The sequence below is a fragment of the Mustelus asterias genome, chromosome 20, assembly GCF_964213995.1.
Source record: "Mustelus asterias chromosome 20, sMusAst1.hap1.1, whole genome shotgun sequence".
Lineage (NCBI taxonomy): Eukaryota > Metazoa > Chordata > Chondrichthyes > Carcharhiniformes > Triakidae > Mustelus > Mustelus asterias.
This window is the reverse complement of record NC_135820.1, coordinates 6,322,836-6,335,561: the sequence shown is the minus strand read 5'-3', so window position 1 is coordinate 6,335,561 and position 12,726 is coordinate 6,322,836. Positions and strand designations below refer to the sequence as shown.

Genomic DNA, 12,726 nt, shown 5'->3' with positions numbered 1-12,726 from the left:
TTGATATTCAGTGGTGTTATCATCACTGAATCCCCCACTTTCAACATCCTTGAGGTTAGCATTGACCAGGAACTCACTTGGACTCGCCACATAAACACAATGGCTACAAGAGCCAGTCAGAGGCTGGGAATACTGCGGTGGGTAACTCACCTGCTAACTCCCCAAAGCCTATCCACCATCAAGAAGACACAAGTGAGGAGTGTGATGGAATACTTCCTACTTGCCTGGATGGGTGCAGCTCCAATAACACTTAAGAAGCTTGACACGATCCAGGACAAAGCAGCCCACTTGATTGGCACTATATCTACAAACAGCCACTCCCTCCACCACCGACACACAGTAGCAGCAGTGTGTACTATCTGCAAGATGCACTGCAGCAATCCAGTAAAGATCATTGGGCAGCACCTTCCAAACCCACGCCCACTTCCATCTAGAAGGACAAGGACAGCAAATGCATGGGAACACCACCAATTGGAAGTTCCCCTCGAAGTCACTCACCGCCCTGACTTGGAATTATAGCGACATTCGTTCACTGTCGCTGGGGCAAAATCCTGGAATTCTCTCCTTAACGGCATTGTCGATCAACCCATAGCACATGGACTGCAGCGATTCAAGAAGGGGGTGCACCAGCACCTTCTCAAGGGCAAGGGATGGCAATAAATGCTGCCCAGCCAGCAAAGCCCATGTCCCATGAATGAATGAATAATGGAATGAAAAATAACAAACCGAATGAACACTATGGTCAGTAGATTTTTGTGAAACAAACGTTGCTCACAGTGTAAGGAAAAAGAAAATGCATGAATTGTTTTGGGTCGAATTTTATTAATCTTTGCATTGGTCATTTAAATTTGCTACTGTACGATAATGCTTATTTGTCTCTCTCGTCCTGCAGCCGTCCCAACAGATCTATATGCTCAAGTGAATAAATCAAAAAAAACCTCATGAATAAAGGTAGGTAACGAGGGAAATTGTGTAATTATGTGCAGAGCATCTTGCAGAAACCATTCGTATTTACAGTGGGGTCAGAAAATAAACTGTGTTGAAGCAAATTTCATTTAGTTGCCTTTTTAACTTGGTTATTAACCTTATTAAGCCACCAACTTCATTCGTTGAGGGGACTAACTAGTCATTTCTTTTCCGAATGTTGTGCTTTCATGCTGCACAGAATATCAATCAGACAGTTTTTACTTTCTAATTCTCCAAATTAATTCGATTCAAACAAAATTCTCACAGTAGTCGTAACCAGGCCATTGTGCAAACAGCGCAAAGTCTAGAATCATTTTTTCAGACTGTTCGAAACTTTGCAATGCATTGCAATCAAAGGAACTATCAGTAAAGAGTTTAATGATTGCTGGCGAATCACCACCTTCTGAAGGGCAATTGGGGATGGACAACAAATGCTGGAAGGGCCAACGCATCCTGAGAAAGATATTTTAAAAAAATAGTCCAAATAGAGATCGGAGAAAATGCATTCAAATTTCATCTTCATGCCAGTTTATCACATAATTCGATGTTTTAAAAAATCCAGCTTTGCTAAATAAGGGTAGAAATTTGGAGAGTTACACAACCAGTCAACCAATACTTAGCAAGAGAAAGGTTTAGATTATTAGAATTCCAGAGCAGATTAACAATTTCATCTTAAATTTTAAAAATGCCATGAAATAATGGAGCAAAATTGAAGCTGCTGATTTAACAGTTGCTCGTTTAATTATTTCAGCAAACAATGAAGAAAATGGTTAACTGTAAACCCATTACAAATGTGAATTTTAAATGAAGAGACATTAATCCAATGTGGCTTTACTCAGTCTGTCGTAATTGAGCACAAATCCATGTAAACGACACCATATTCCATCAGCACCCATGATTTATTGTTATAACTTCAACGTCAGCCTGCCTTCTGAATGCTGCACTGTATGACTGTGAATTCAAAACTAAATATCAGGAAGGTGAAGTAATACATGTATGCTTTCTCATGTTGCACTTTTCACAGATCAACTTACATTAAGACATTGACTGGTTTGGTCGCCTCAACTACTCGTTGGAGTCTGCGGGCATTCCCTGATGTCAGAAAAATACAAATTAAACTCGAGAAAATGTATTTTACCCTATTCGTCACATACCTGTAATTTCGAACAGAAGCAACACGTATTTCAGCTACAGGACTGATTCAAATAAAACACGAAAAAATAAACTGATATTTGAAATGCTTAAATACTGACAAAACCCAGAGTCCCCTCACTATTCCTGTTACTTCTTCCAGCTTTACAACACGCCTCTTTAATCTTCTCCAGCACCCACAGCCCCCCCTTCCTCTGTAACCTCCTGCAGCCCCGACAACGCTACCTATCTCACTATCCTCCTCCAGCCCCGTCAACCCTCCCTATCTCGGTAACCTCATTTAGCAGCTCTGAACTCCCCGAGTTCCGATGGCACACCCTACCCCGGTAACATCCTTCATGCCCTATTGTTCGCTGAGACTTCCTGTTCTCCGACATTCTGTTTAAATTGACTCATCATGCCTTCTGCTGCCATGTGGCTACTGGAGTTGTACCACAAAACTCCATCGCCCTCCAATACAAGTCCATATTGTTATCATAAATCAATAGATTTGCTAAATGACTTGGATTCAGAGAGCATGACAAGTAAATGCTTATTCAACGAGTGAGTTTTACACGTTGAAAAAACCATTGAACAGTGTAATTAGTATAACCAGTATGAAATTAAATAGTGAGCTTTGCTCTTCGGACATTTTCTGTGGGCTTACACTAATAACTGTGGTGAGATTATCTCATGTTAATACATTAAATTATATTTGTAAATAAAAATAATAATTAATAATATTTATTATTTGTCTTGAGTCCGGACCCAAATGATCAATTGTTGCTTTATTCTGTAATGTCGTGATGTGTTTTCATTATATAATTTGAGATGAATAAATCTATTCTAGGCAGAAGATTTTGACCTCACATATGCTGTGCTTAATGGTGGACTGTGTACGTAAGTTTATATTAGAACGCGATAACGATTTCACCTTTGGAACAGGCGCTGTTTGAACACCTGGCTGCTTTTAGGTGTTTACATTTCTGTGAGCACTTCAGATATGATTTGGTTCCTCAGGTTATTGTACAATGGGCAAAGGTTGCCTGTTACAATATTCCAGTAAAGTTGTGAAATTTGAATACATAATTTAGCTCTTAAATGCTAGTGCCTTCGAAGTTTTACGAACAAGAGCAGACAGTGAACGAAGAAATAAATAATATATTTTTTGAAGGAGCACAGCCGCGGTTAGAGATTGTGTAGACTTGTTGTCGCCTGTCCACACCACCCCCTCATTCCCCCATAAGGAAACTCCAACAGCAGAGAAAGGGCACTAAAGATAAAAAAAAAGATCATTGGGAACTCTACTAATGAACACACGGTTGCGAAATTAACTTTCTCCCTGCTGCTCTTGTCGAAATTGTAAGTATCATAGAATCACTAAATCCCTATAGTGAAGAAAAGGTCATTCAGCCCATGTAGTCTGCACTGAGTCGCTGATAGAGTATCTTACCCAGGCTATCTGTCTTGCTCTATCCCCGTTATCCCCACAAACTCCCCAAAGCAGACTTGATCGAACTTAGGGCCTTTTCTGCACTATATGACTCTGTGGCTAATCCACCCATCTTACTTATCTTGGGGCACGAAGGGACAATTTGCCATGGCCAATCCACCTAACCCGCGAATCTTTGGACAATGGGAGTCCAAGGTTTTGTGTTTTAAATTGTGAAGGACTGTGTAAGTTTCAACACAGAAGGGCTATTTTCCATGCTTTGAACGTTCGTGACAAAGGTGAAGTAATTTTTATTGATTGTTAACAAGAGGGGATGACTAAAGCGGAATTATGTTTTTCAGAATATGGTTCGATACTTTCCAATGGGAATGAGACAGAGAAACGTAGAAAATAAGGGCAGTAGTAGGTCATTCGGTCTCTCAAGTCTGCTCCGCCAATGTATATGATCATGGCTGATCCTATATCTCAGCTCTATTATCCAGCGCTCTCCCTATACCTTTTGGTCCCTTTAGAGTGTAGAAATCTAACCTTCTGAAATACATTTAGTGATTTGGCCTCCAGAGCTTTCTGTGCAAAAGAATTTCACAGCTTCACTACCCTCTGAATCAAAACCTTGCTCCTTACCTCAGTGCTAAATTCCAGGGCGGCAGGGATTGAGAGAGACAGAGAGAGAGAGAGAGAGAGAGAGGGAGTGACAGCACAGAGAGAGAAAAGGTTGGGGGGGGGGGAGGAGTTTATTTATGTACTTATTTATTGCCAGGGCAGCATGGTGGCACAAAGGTTAGCAATGCTCTCTCACAGCACCAGGGACCCATGTTCAATTCCCGGCTTGGGTCATTGTCCGTGTGGTGTTTGCACGTTCTCCCCGTGTCTGAACAAAGAACAAAGAACAAAGAACAGTACAGCACAGGAAACAGGCCCTTCGGCCCTCCAAGCCTATGCCGCTCCTTGGTCCAACTAGACCAATCATTTGTATCCCTCCATTCCCAGACTGCTCATGTGACTATCCAGGTAAGTCTTAAACGATGTCAGCGTGCCTGCCTCCACCACCCTACTTGGCAGCGCATTCCAGGCCCCCACCACTCTCTGTGTAAAAAACGTCCCTCTGATATCTGAGTTATACTTCGCCCCTCTCACCTTGAGCCCGTGACCCCTCGTGATCGTCACCTCCGACCTGGGAAAAAGCTTCCCACTGTTCACCCTATCTATACCCTTCATAATCTTGTACGCGTGTGGGACATAAGCTTGTCCGTGTGGGTTTCATCCAGGTGGTCCGGTTTCCTCCCACAGTCCGAAAGACGTGCTGGTTAGGCGAATTGGCCATGCTAAATTCGCCCTCAGTGTACCCGAACAGGCGCCAGGGTGTGGCGATTTGGGGATTTTCACAGTAATTCCATTGCAGTGTTAATGTAAACCCACTTGTGACACAAATAAATAAAATTTTATCCCGTATCCTGAGATTGTGACCCGTTGTTCTAGAGCACGCCCTGCCCTCAGTACCAGCTACCCCGCTCCCCTTGCCCCCTCTCCCCCAACACCAACCCGCCCGTCGGTTTTGCAGGTGCAAAATCCCTGCACCCGCCATACAAATTTTTTTGCAACTCTGCATGTTATTTAGAGCAGAGTTTAGTTTTACACTTTAGACAGTACACAGAGTTGTTTCTGAACGTGGGAGTAATACATCAATGTGAACGTAATAGAATGATCAAATCTCACAATGCATTTTTTTCCACTGGTTGTGTGATCTCCTTTTGATGGAGCCTTTCGAAACCTCCCTTCTCTCATTTTAATTTCAAATGATCTGAGCACCCTTTCACGAGTAACACGTTGGAGCATTTGTGGTGATATTAGCACATTATATCGTTCCTTTTCAAATATGAATGGTATGTGCACTGAAGGCCTCTTAACGTGTTGTAACAGTGTGCAATCAAACACTCTCCACCAAATAAAGCATCCGCCAACCGAATATGCTGTCTGACTTTACTGTACCCTTCTGTGGAGAACAGGCCTACTCTTCGACTATTGACCGTCAGATCGTTTAGGTCCAGCAGAGACAGAAGACTGGTCCTGCGTCTAATATCTCATCTGGAAGACTGGATATCTGACAATACGCATTCCCCTTGTTTAAGGTTGGACTATAGGCTGACGGTCGCTCTATTCAATTCGCTGCACAGGAGCTTGCTCCACCATCTCCTCACAAGTGTGCTCTGCATTGAGACAATTCTGACAAGCTGACAATATTTAATGTTATACAGTTACAAGGAGAAGAATAGTGTCCATCCTCCTTCGTGGCAGAGTTTACCTCCTGAGAAACAACGTTGTGGATTTGAGCCCAACTCCAGAGAAATGGACATATAATCGAAGCTGTCATCTGCAAACTCCGCCAATTAAAGGCGCATTGGAGACTTATCTCCGCCTTCCAAGTCGCAAACAATCTCGATTTGGCATTGTATTGCCATTAATTTACTTTTATTAGCCAAATTAATGGCATTCCTTAACTGCACTCTGGGGGCACCTACACAACATAGGCTGTAGTGTTTTATTAAGGCATTATATCACTGCTCTCAAATAGAGTGTCATAGAGGTTCACAGCATGGAAACAGGCCCTTCGGCCCAAGTTGTCCATGCCGCCCTTTTTTTCTTAAACCCCTAAGCTGATCCAAATTGCCCGCATTTGGCCCATATCCCTCTATACCCATCGTACCCATGTAACTATCTAAATGCTTTTTAGAAGACAGAATTGTACCCGCCTCCACTACTACCTCTGGCAGCATGTTCCAGACACTCACCACCCTCTGTGTGAAATCAATTGCCCCTCTGGTCACTTTTGTATCTCTTCCCTCTCACCTTAAACCTATGCCCTCTAGTTTTAGACTCGTCTAGCTTTGGGAAAAGATAATGACTATCTATCTGATTGATCTATGCCCCTCATTAATTTGTAGACCTCTATAAGATCACCTCTCAGCCTCCTACGCTCCAGAGAAAAAAGTTTCAGTCTATCCAGCCTCTCCTTATAACTCAATTTATTTCCTCCTTGGCCTGTTGCCCAATTTATGGTTTTGTATCCAATGCAAATGCATCATTAAGATTTCGAATCAGAATTTCTTGTGAAATCAAGCTTTGGTTCAAAGAGATTGACCTCTCTGTCAAAACGGACTTGAAGGAATGTATCCTATCATTTAGAATGAACCTACGTGCAGAGAGCAGATGAACTTTTCCCTTCATTATGACTAAATTAGTTGTCTCTATCTTTCAGCTTGCACTTTCTCGCAATAAGTAAATGAATAAAGTAATTACCAAAATCAATCATAAACCATGATTCTGTGGCGCAATATCTACAGAATAATTCCTTATCATCATCATAGAATCATAGAAACTCTACAGTGCAGAAGGGGGCCATTTGGCTCATCGAGTCTGCACCGACAACAATCCCACCCAGGCTCTATCCCCGTAAGCTCACATATTTACCACTCTAATCCCTCTCACCTACGCACCCCAGGACAAAAAGAGGCAATTTAGCATGGCCAATGCACCTAACCCGCAAATCTTTGGACTGTGGGAGGAAACCAGAGCATCCGGAGGAAACCCACACACGGAGGACGTGCAAACTCCACACAAACAGTGGCCGGAATCGAACCCAGCCACTGGAGACGTGAAGCAGCGATGCTAGCCACTGTGTCACTGTGCCGTCTGCACTTCTGTCTCCTGAGTTGAGACAATTAACGTAGAGTTTGACAAGCTAGGGAAAGTCATATGTAAAGGGTTTAGAGGTGGCAGGTTTCTTGAAATGTATCAAGGAGAGATTTTTATGGCAATATGTTGAATCCTCAACAAGGGACGGTGCAGTATGTAATCTAATCCTGGGGAACAGAGCTGGACTGGTGTTCGCGGTGGTAGTGGGGAGCATTTTAGTGACAGTGGCCACAACGCAGTAACATTTAACATTTTAGAAAAAGAAATAGGTGGTCTGCAGAACCAAAATGTGGTTGGAGTGGGGTGAAGGCAAATTTTATTAAATTAAGGCAGGACTGTAGACTGGGAACAGCTTCCTGTGGGAAAATACACAACGGCAGATTTGGGGGCAGCGGCAGGGGACAGGGGGGCATCGGGTGGGAGAGGTGGGTGGCTTTCAAAAAGGCCCAACATGTTCCCATTAGGGTGAAATGTAGAAGCGACAAGCCCAGAGATCCCTGGATGTCCAGGAGTATTCAGTGCTGAATAAGAAATGAAAGATAGGCTTTTGGCAGGTACAAAGGGAGCAAATCAGCAGAGGTCTGAGAGGACAATAGAAAGTGCAGAGGGAACCTAAGAAGACAATTGGGAAAGCAAAGAAGGGGCATGACTGTCGAGTCGGATGAGGAAGAATCACATAATATTCTATAACTTTATTAAGGGGAAGAGGATAGCCATGGACATGGTAGGGTCCATTAGAGATCAAGGGCGCAATCTGTGCGTGGAGCTGGATAATATTGGTATGGTGTTAAACGAAAACTTTACATCTGTCTTCACATGGGAGAATGAAGATGTAGTACAGAATTGGGGGAGACAGGCTATGAAGTTCTTGAACAATTTTACATAGGGATTGAGGAAGTATCGGAGGTTTCTGGCGGGTGTAAAAGTTGACAAATCCTTAGGTCCAGATGAGTTGTATCCCAGGCTGCTGTGGGAGGCAAATGAAGGAATTGCAGGGGCGTTGACCCAAATATTTAATTCCACAGGTCAGGGGCCAGACGATTAGAGGTCATTTAATTTGGTTCCACTTTTCAAGAAGGGTGGTAGATATAAACGAGGGAATTACAGACCAGTGAGTCTTACATCAGTGATAGGGATGCTATTGGGAAAATTCTGAAGGTGATGATTAATCTTCACTTGGAGGGCCATGGTTTGGTTATTGATAGACAGTATTGCTTGTCAGAGGACGTCACACCCAACACATTTGATTGTACTTTCCGAGGATTTGACCAGGTGTCTAGATAAAGGTGGTGCAGTTGATGTACTTTATATGGAATTCAGCAAAGATTTTGAGAAGGACACACATGGGTGACTGACAGAGAAGGCAAGGGCACATGAGATCCAGGGTAACATGGCATAACAAAGAAAACAAGGAACAAAGAAATTTACAGCACAGGAACAGGCCCATCGGCCCTCCAAGCCTGCACCGACCATGCTGCCCGAATGAACTGAAACGTCATACGCTTCTGGGAACCATATCACTCCATTCCCATTCTATTCATGTATTTGTCAGGACGTTCTTTAAAAGCCACTGTCGTATCAGCTTCCACTACCTGCCCCGGCAGTGAGTTCCAGGCACCCACCATGCTCTGTGTAAAAACAAATGCCTCGTACATCTCCTTTAAACCTTGCCCCTCGCACCTCAAAGCTATGCCCCCTGGTAATTGACTCTTCCACCCGAGGAAAAACATGCTGACTATCCACTCTGTCCATGCCTCTCATAATGTTGTAGGCTTCTATCAGGTTGTCCCTCAACCTCTGTCGTTCCAGTGAGAACAAACCAAGATTCTCCAACCTCTCCTCATAGCTAATACCCTCCATACCAGGCAACATCCTGGTAAATATTTTCTGTACCCTCTCCAAAGCCTTCACATCCTTCTGTTACTGTGGCCACCAGAATTTAACACTGTATTCCAAATGCGGCCTAACTAATGTTCTTTAAACCTACAACATGATTTGTCAATTTTTAAACTCAATGCCCCCGACCGATGAAGGCAAGCCTTCATCGGTCGGGGTATGCCTTCTTGACTACCTTCTCCACCTGCGTTGTCATTTTCAATGACATGTGTACCTATACACCCAGATTCCACTGCCTATTAATACTCTTAAGGGTTCTGCAATTTACTGTATATTTCCCATCTGTATTAGACCTTCCAAAATGCATTACCTCACATATGTCCAGATTAATCTCTATCTGCCATCTCTCCGCCCAAGTCTCCAACCGACGTATATCCTGCTATATCCTCTGACAGTCCTCATCTCTATCCACAATTCCACCCAAACTTTGTGTTATCCGCAAACTAACTAATCAAACCAATTACATTTTCCTCCAAATCATTTATATATACTTTACAAACAGCAAAGATCCCAGCACTGATCCCTGACGAACGCCTCTTCTCACAGCCCTCCATTCAGAAATACACCCTTCCATTGCTACCCTCTGTCATCTATGACAGACATGATGTGGAGATGCCGGCGTTGGACTGGGGTAAACACAGTAAGAAGTTTAACAACACCAGGTTAAAGTCCAACAGGTTTATTTGGTAGCAAAAGCCACACAAGCTTTCGGAGCTCAAAGCCCCTTCTTCAGGTGAGTGGGAATTCTGTTCACAAACAGACTGAACAGAACGGATTACTGCAAAGTGTACCGAACATTGTCATCAAACCAGCAGACAAAGGAGGGGCCATCGTCATACTGAACAGAACGGATTACTGCAAAGAAGTGTACCGACTGTGTCTTTATAAGCTCTGTTTGTGAACAGAATTCCCACTCACCTGAAGAAGGGGCTTTGAGCTCCGAAAGCTTGTGTGGCTTTTGCGACCAAATATACCTGTTGGACTTTAACCTGGTGTTGTTAAACTTCTATCTATGACAGAGCCAGTTCTGTATCCATCTTGTCAGCTCAACTCTGATCCGGTGCGAGTTCACCTTCTGTACGAGTCTGCCATGGACGACTTTGCCGAAGGCCTTTCTGAAGTCCATGTGGATAACATTCACTGCCCTAACCTCATCAATCACCTTCATCACTTTCTCGAAAATCTCGATCAATGACGTCCCCTTCACAAAACCATGTTGCCTCTTGCTAAAACGTCCACTTATTTCCAAGTGGGAGTAAATCCTGTCTCGAAGAATTTTCTCCAATAATTTCCCGACCACTGAAGTAACGCTCACTGGCCTGTAATTACCTGAATTACCCTTGCTGCCCTTCTTAAACAAAGGAACAACATTGACTGTTCTCCAATCCTCTGGGACCTCCCCATAGCCAGTGAGGATACAAAGATTTCTCTCAAGGCCCCAACAATTTCCTTCCTTGCTCTCTCAGTATTCTGTGGTATATCCCATCAGGCCCTGGGGACTTGTCTACGTAATGTTTCTCAAGAACCACAATAGCTTCTCCTTTTTGATCTCAACATGATCCAAACTATCTACGCGTCTTTTCCCAGACTCATCATCCTCCAAGTCCTTCTCTTTGTTGAATGCTGACGCAAAGTACTCATTTAATACCTCACCCATTTCCTCTGGCTCCACGCATAGATTCCCTTCCCGTCCTTGAGTGGGCCAACCCTCTGGCTTCCCTCTTGCTCCTTATATATGTACACAAACCTTGGGATTTCCCTTAATCCTGCTGGCCAATGACATTTCGTGACCCCTTTTATCCCTCCTTGCTCCTCATTTAAGTTTATTTCTACTTTTCTTGTATTCCGCACTTGCATCCTGTGTTCCCAGCGCCTTAGCTTGACAAATTCATCTGTTTTTTCTCTTTGACTAGGCTCACAATATCTCTCATTATCCAAGGTTCCCTAAACTTGCAATACTTATCCTTCATCCTTATAGGAATGTGCTGGCCCTGAATGCCTATCAACTTATATTTGGAATCCTCCCACATGCCAGATGTTGATTTGCCCTCAAACATCTGCCCCAAATCTACATGCTACAGTTCCTGCCTAATATTGTTGTAATTAACCTTCCTCCAATTTAGCACCTCCACGTGAGGACTACACATATTTTTATCCATCAGTACACTAGAGCTTACTGAGTTACGGTCACTGTTCCCGAACTGCTTCCCTACTGAAACGCCGACCAGCCGGGCTCATTCCACAATACCAGTACGGCCCCTTCGCTAGTTGGACTATCTATATACCATTTCAAGAAGCCCTCCTGGATGCTCCTCAGAAAGTCTGCCCCATCCACGCCCCTAGCACTAAGTGAGTCCCCATCAATATAGGGGAAGTTAAATTCTCCAACCACAACAGCCCCATTGCTTTTACACCTTGTCAAAATCTGCCTATGTATCTGTTCCTCTATCTCCCACTGGCAGATGGGAAGCCTATAGCAAATGCCCAACATTGTGACTGCACCTTTCCTTTTCCTGATCTCTATCCACATTGCCACGATTACTCCCTATCACACAGGGGGTAATCGTGAGATCACAGCCCTTGAGGTCCTGCTTTTTAACTTTCTATCTAAATCCCTAAACTGCTGCTGCAGAACCTCATCACTCTTTCTACCTATGTCATTAGTACCAATAGATACCACGACCTCTGGCTGTTTAACCTTTCCCTTCAAAATGCTTTCTTTCCGTTCGGAGACACCCTGGACCCTGGCAGCAGGGAGGCAACATACCATCCTGGAGTCTCTTTCATGTCCACAGAAGCCTCTATCTGTACTCCCAACTATAGAGTCCCCTATAAGTATTGGTCCAGTGTTCTTTGTCCCTCCCTGCTTAAAAACAGAGCCAGTCGTGGTGCCACTTCTCTGGCTGCTGTTGCTGTTATCCCCTGATGGGCCATTCCCCCCAACGGTGTGCAAAACGCTATACTTGTTAGAGAGGGGAACGACCACGCACTGACTGCTTGCTCCTTATAGCGGGCACGCATCTATCTGCCTGCAACTTGAGAGTCACCTCATCACTAAAACTTCTGTGTATGATGCTTTCTGCCAAGTTCACGCTCCTAAGTGCATCCAACTGCTGCTCCAACCTATCTATGCGGTCTGTGAGGCATGTTGGATTCAAACCTGGCTCAGTGGTAGCACAGTAAGAAGTTTAACAACACCAGGTTAAAGTCCAACAGGTTTATTTGGTAGCAAAAGCCACACAAGCTTTCGAAGCTCTAAGCCCCTTCTTCAGGTGACCTGAATTCTTCAGACTCACCTGAAGAAGGGGCTTAGAGCTTCGAAAGCTTGTGTGGCTTTTGCTACCAAATAAACCTGTTGGACTTTAACCTGGTGTTGTTAAACTTCTTACTGTGTTTACCCCAGTCCAACGCCGGCATCTCCACATCAGTGGTAGCAGACAGAGGCTTGTGACACAAGTCTGTTAGTGTGACGGGAGGCCGGTGTCCAGTGATATACCATAGTCATCAGTTCCATTTCCCTTATTGTTCGTAATATAAATTATATGTATATTTGGCCAGGTTTCACTGGTGGAGGGGTGTAATAAGTT

At 43.8% G+C, this 12,726-nt stretch overlaps 1 protein-coding gene across 1 annotated transcript in view; it reads left to right on the top strand.

Moving 5' to 3' along the window:
- LOC144508748 (B-cell receptor CD22-like) overlaps window positions 1-3,300 on the top strand; it is a 42,837-nt gene extending 39,537 nt beyond the window's left edge. Inside the window, exon 14 of the mRNA XM_078237057.1 lies at window positions 3,206-3,300. Within this exon, the coding sequence (XP_078093183.1) occupies window positions 3,206-3,300 (95 nt within the window). The remainder of the gene's footprint in view (window positions 1-3,205) is intronic.
- Window positions 3,301-12,726: the final 9,426 nt, after the last annotated feature.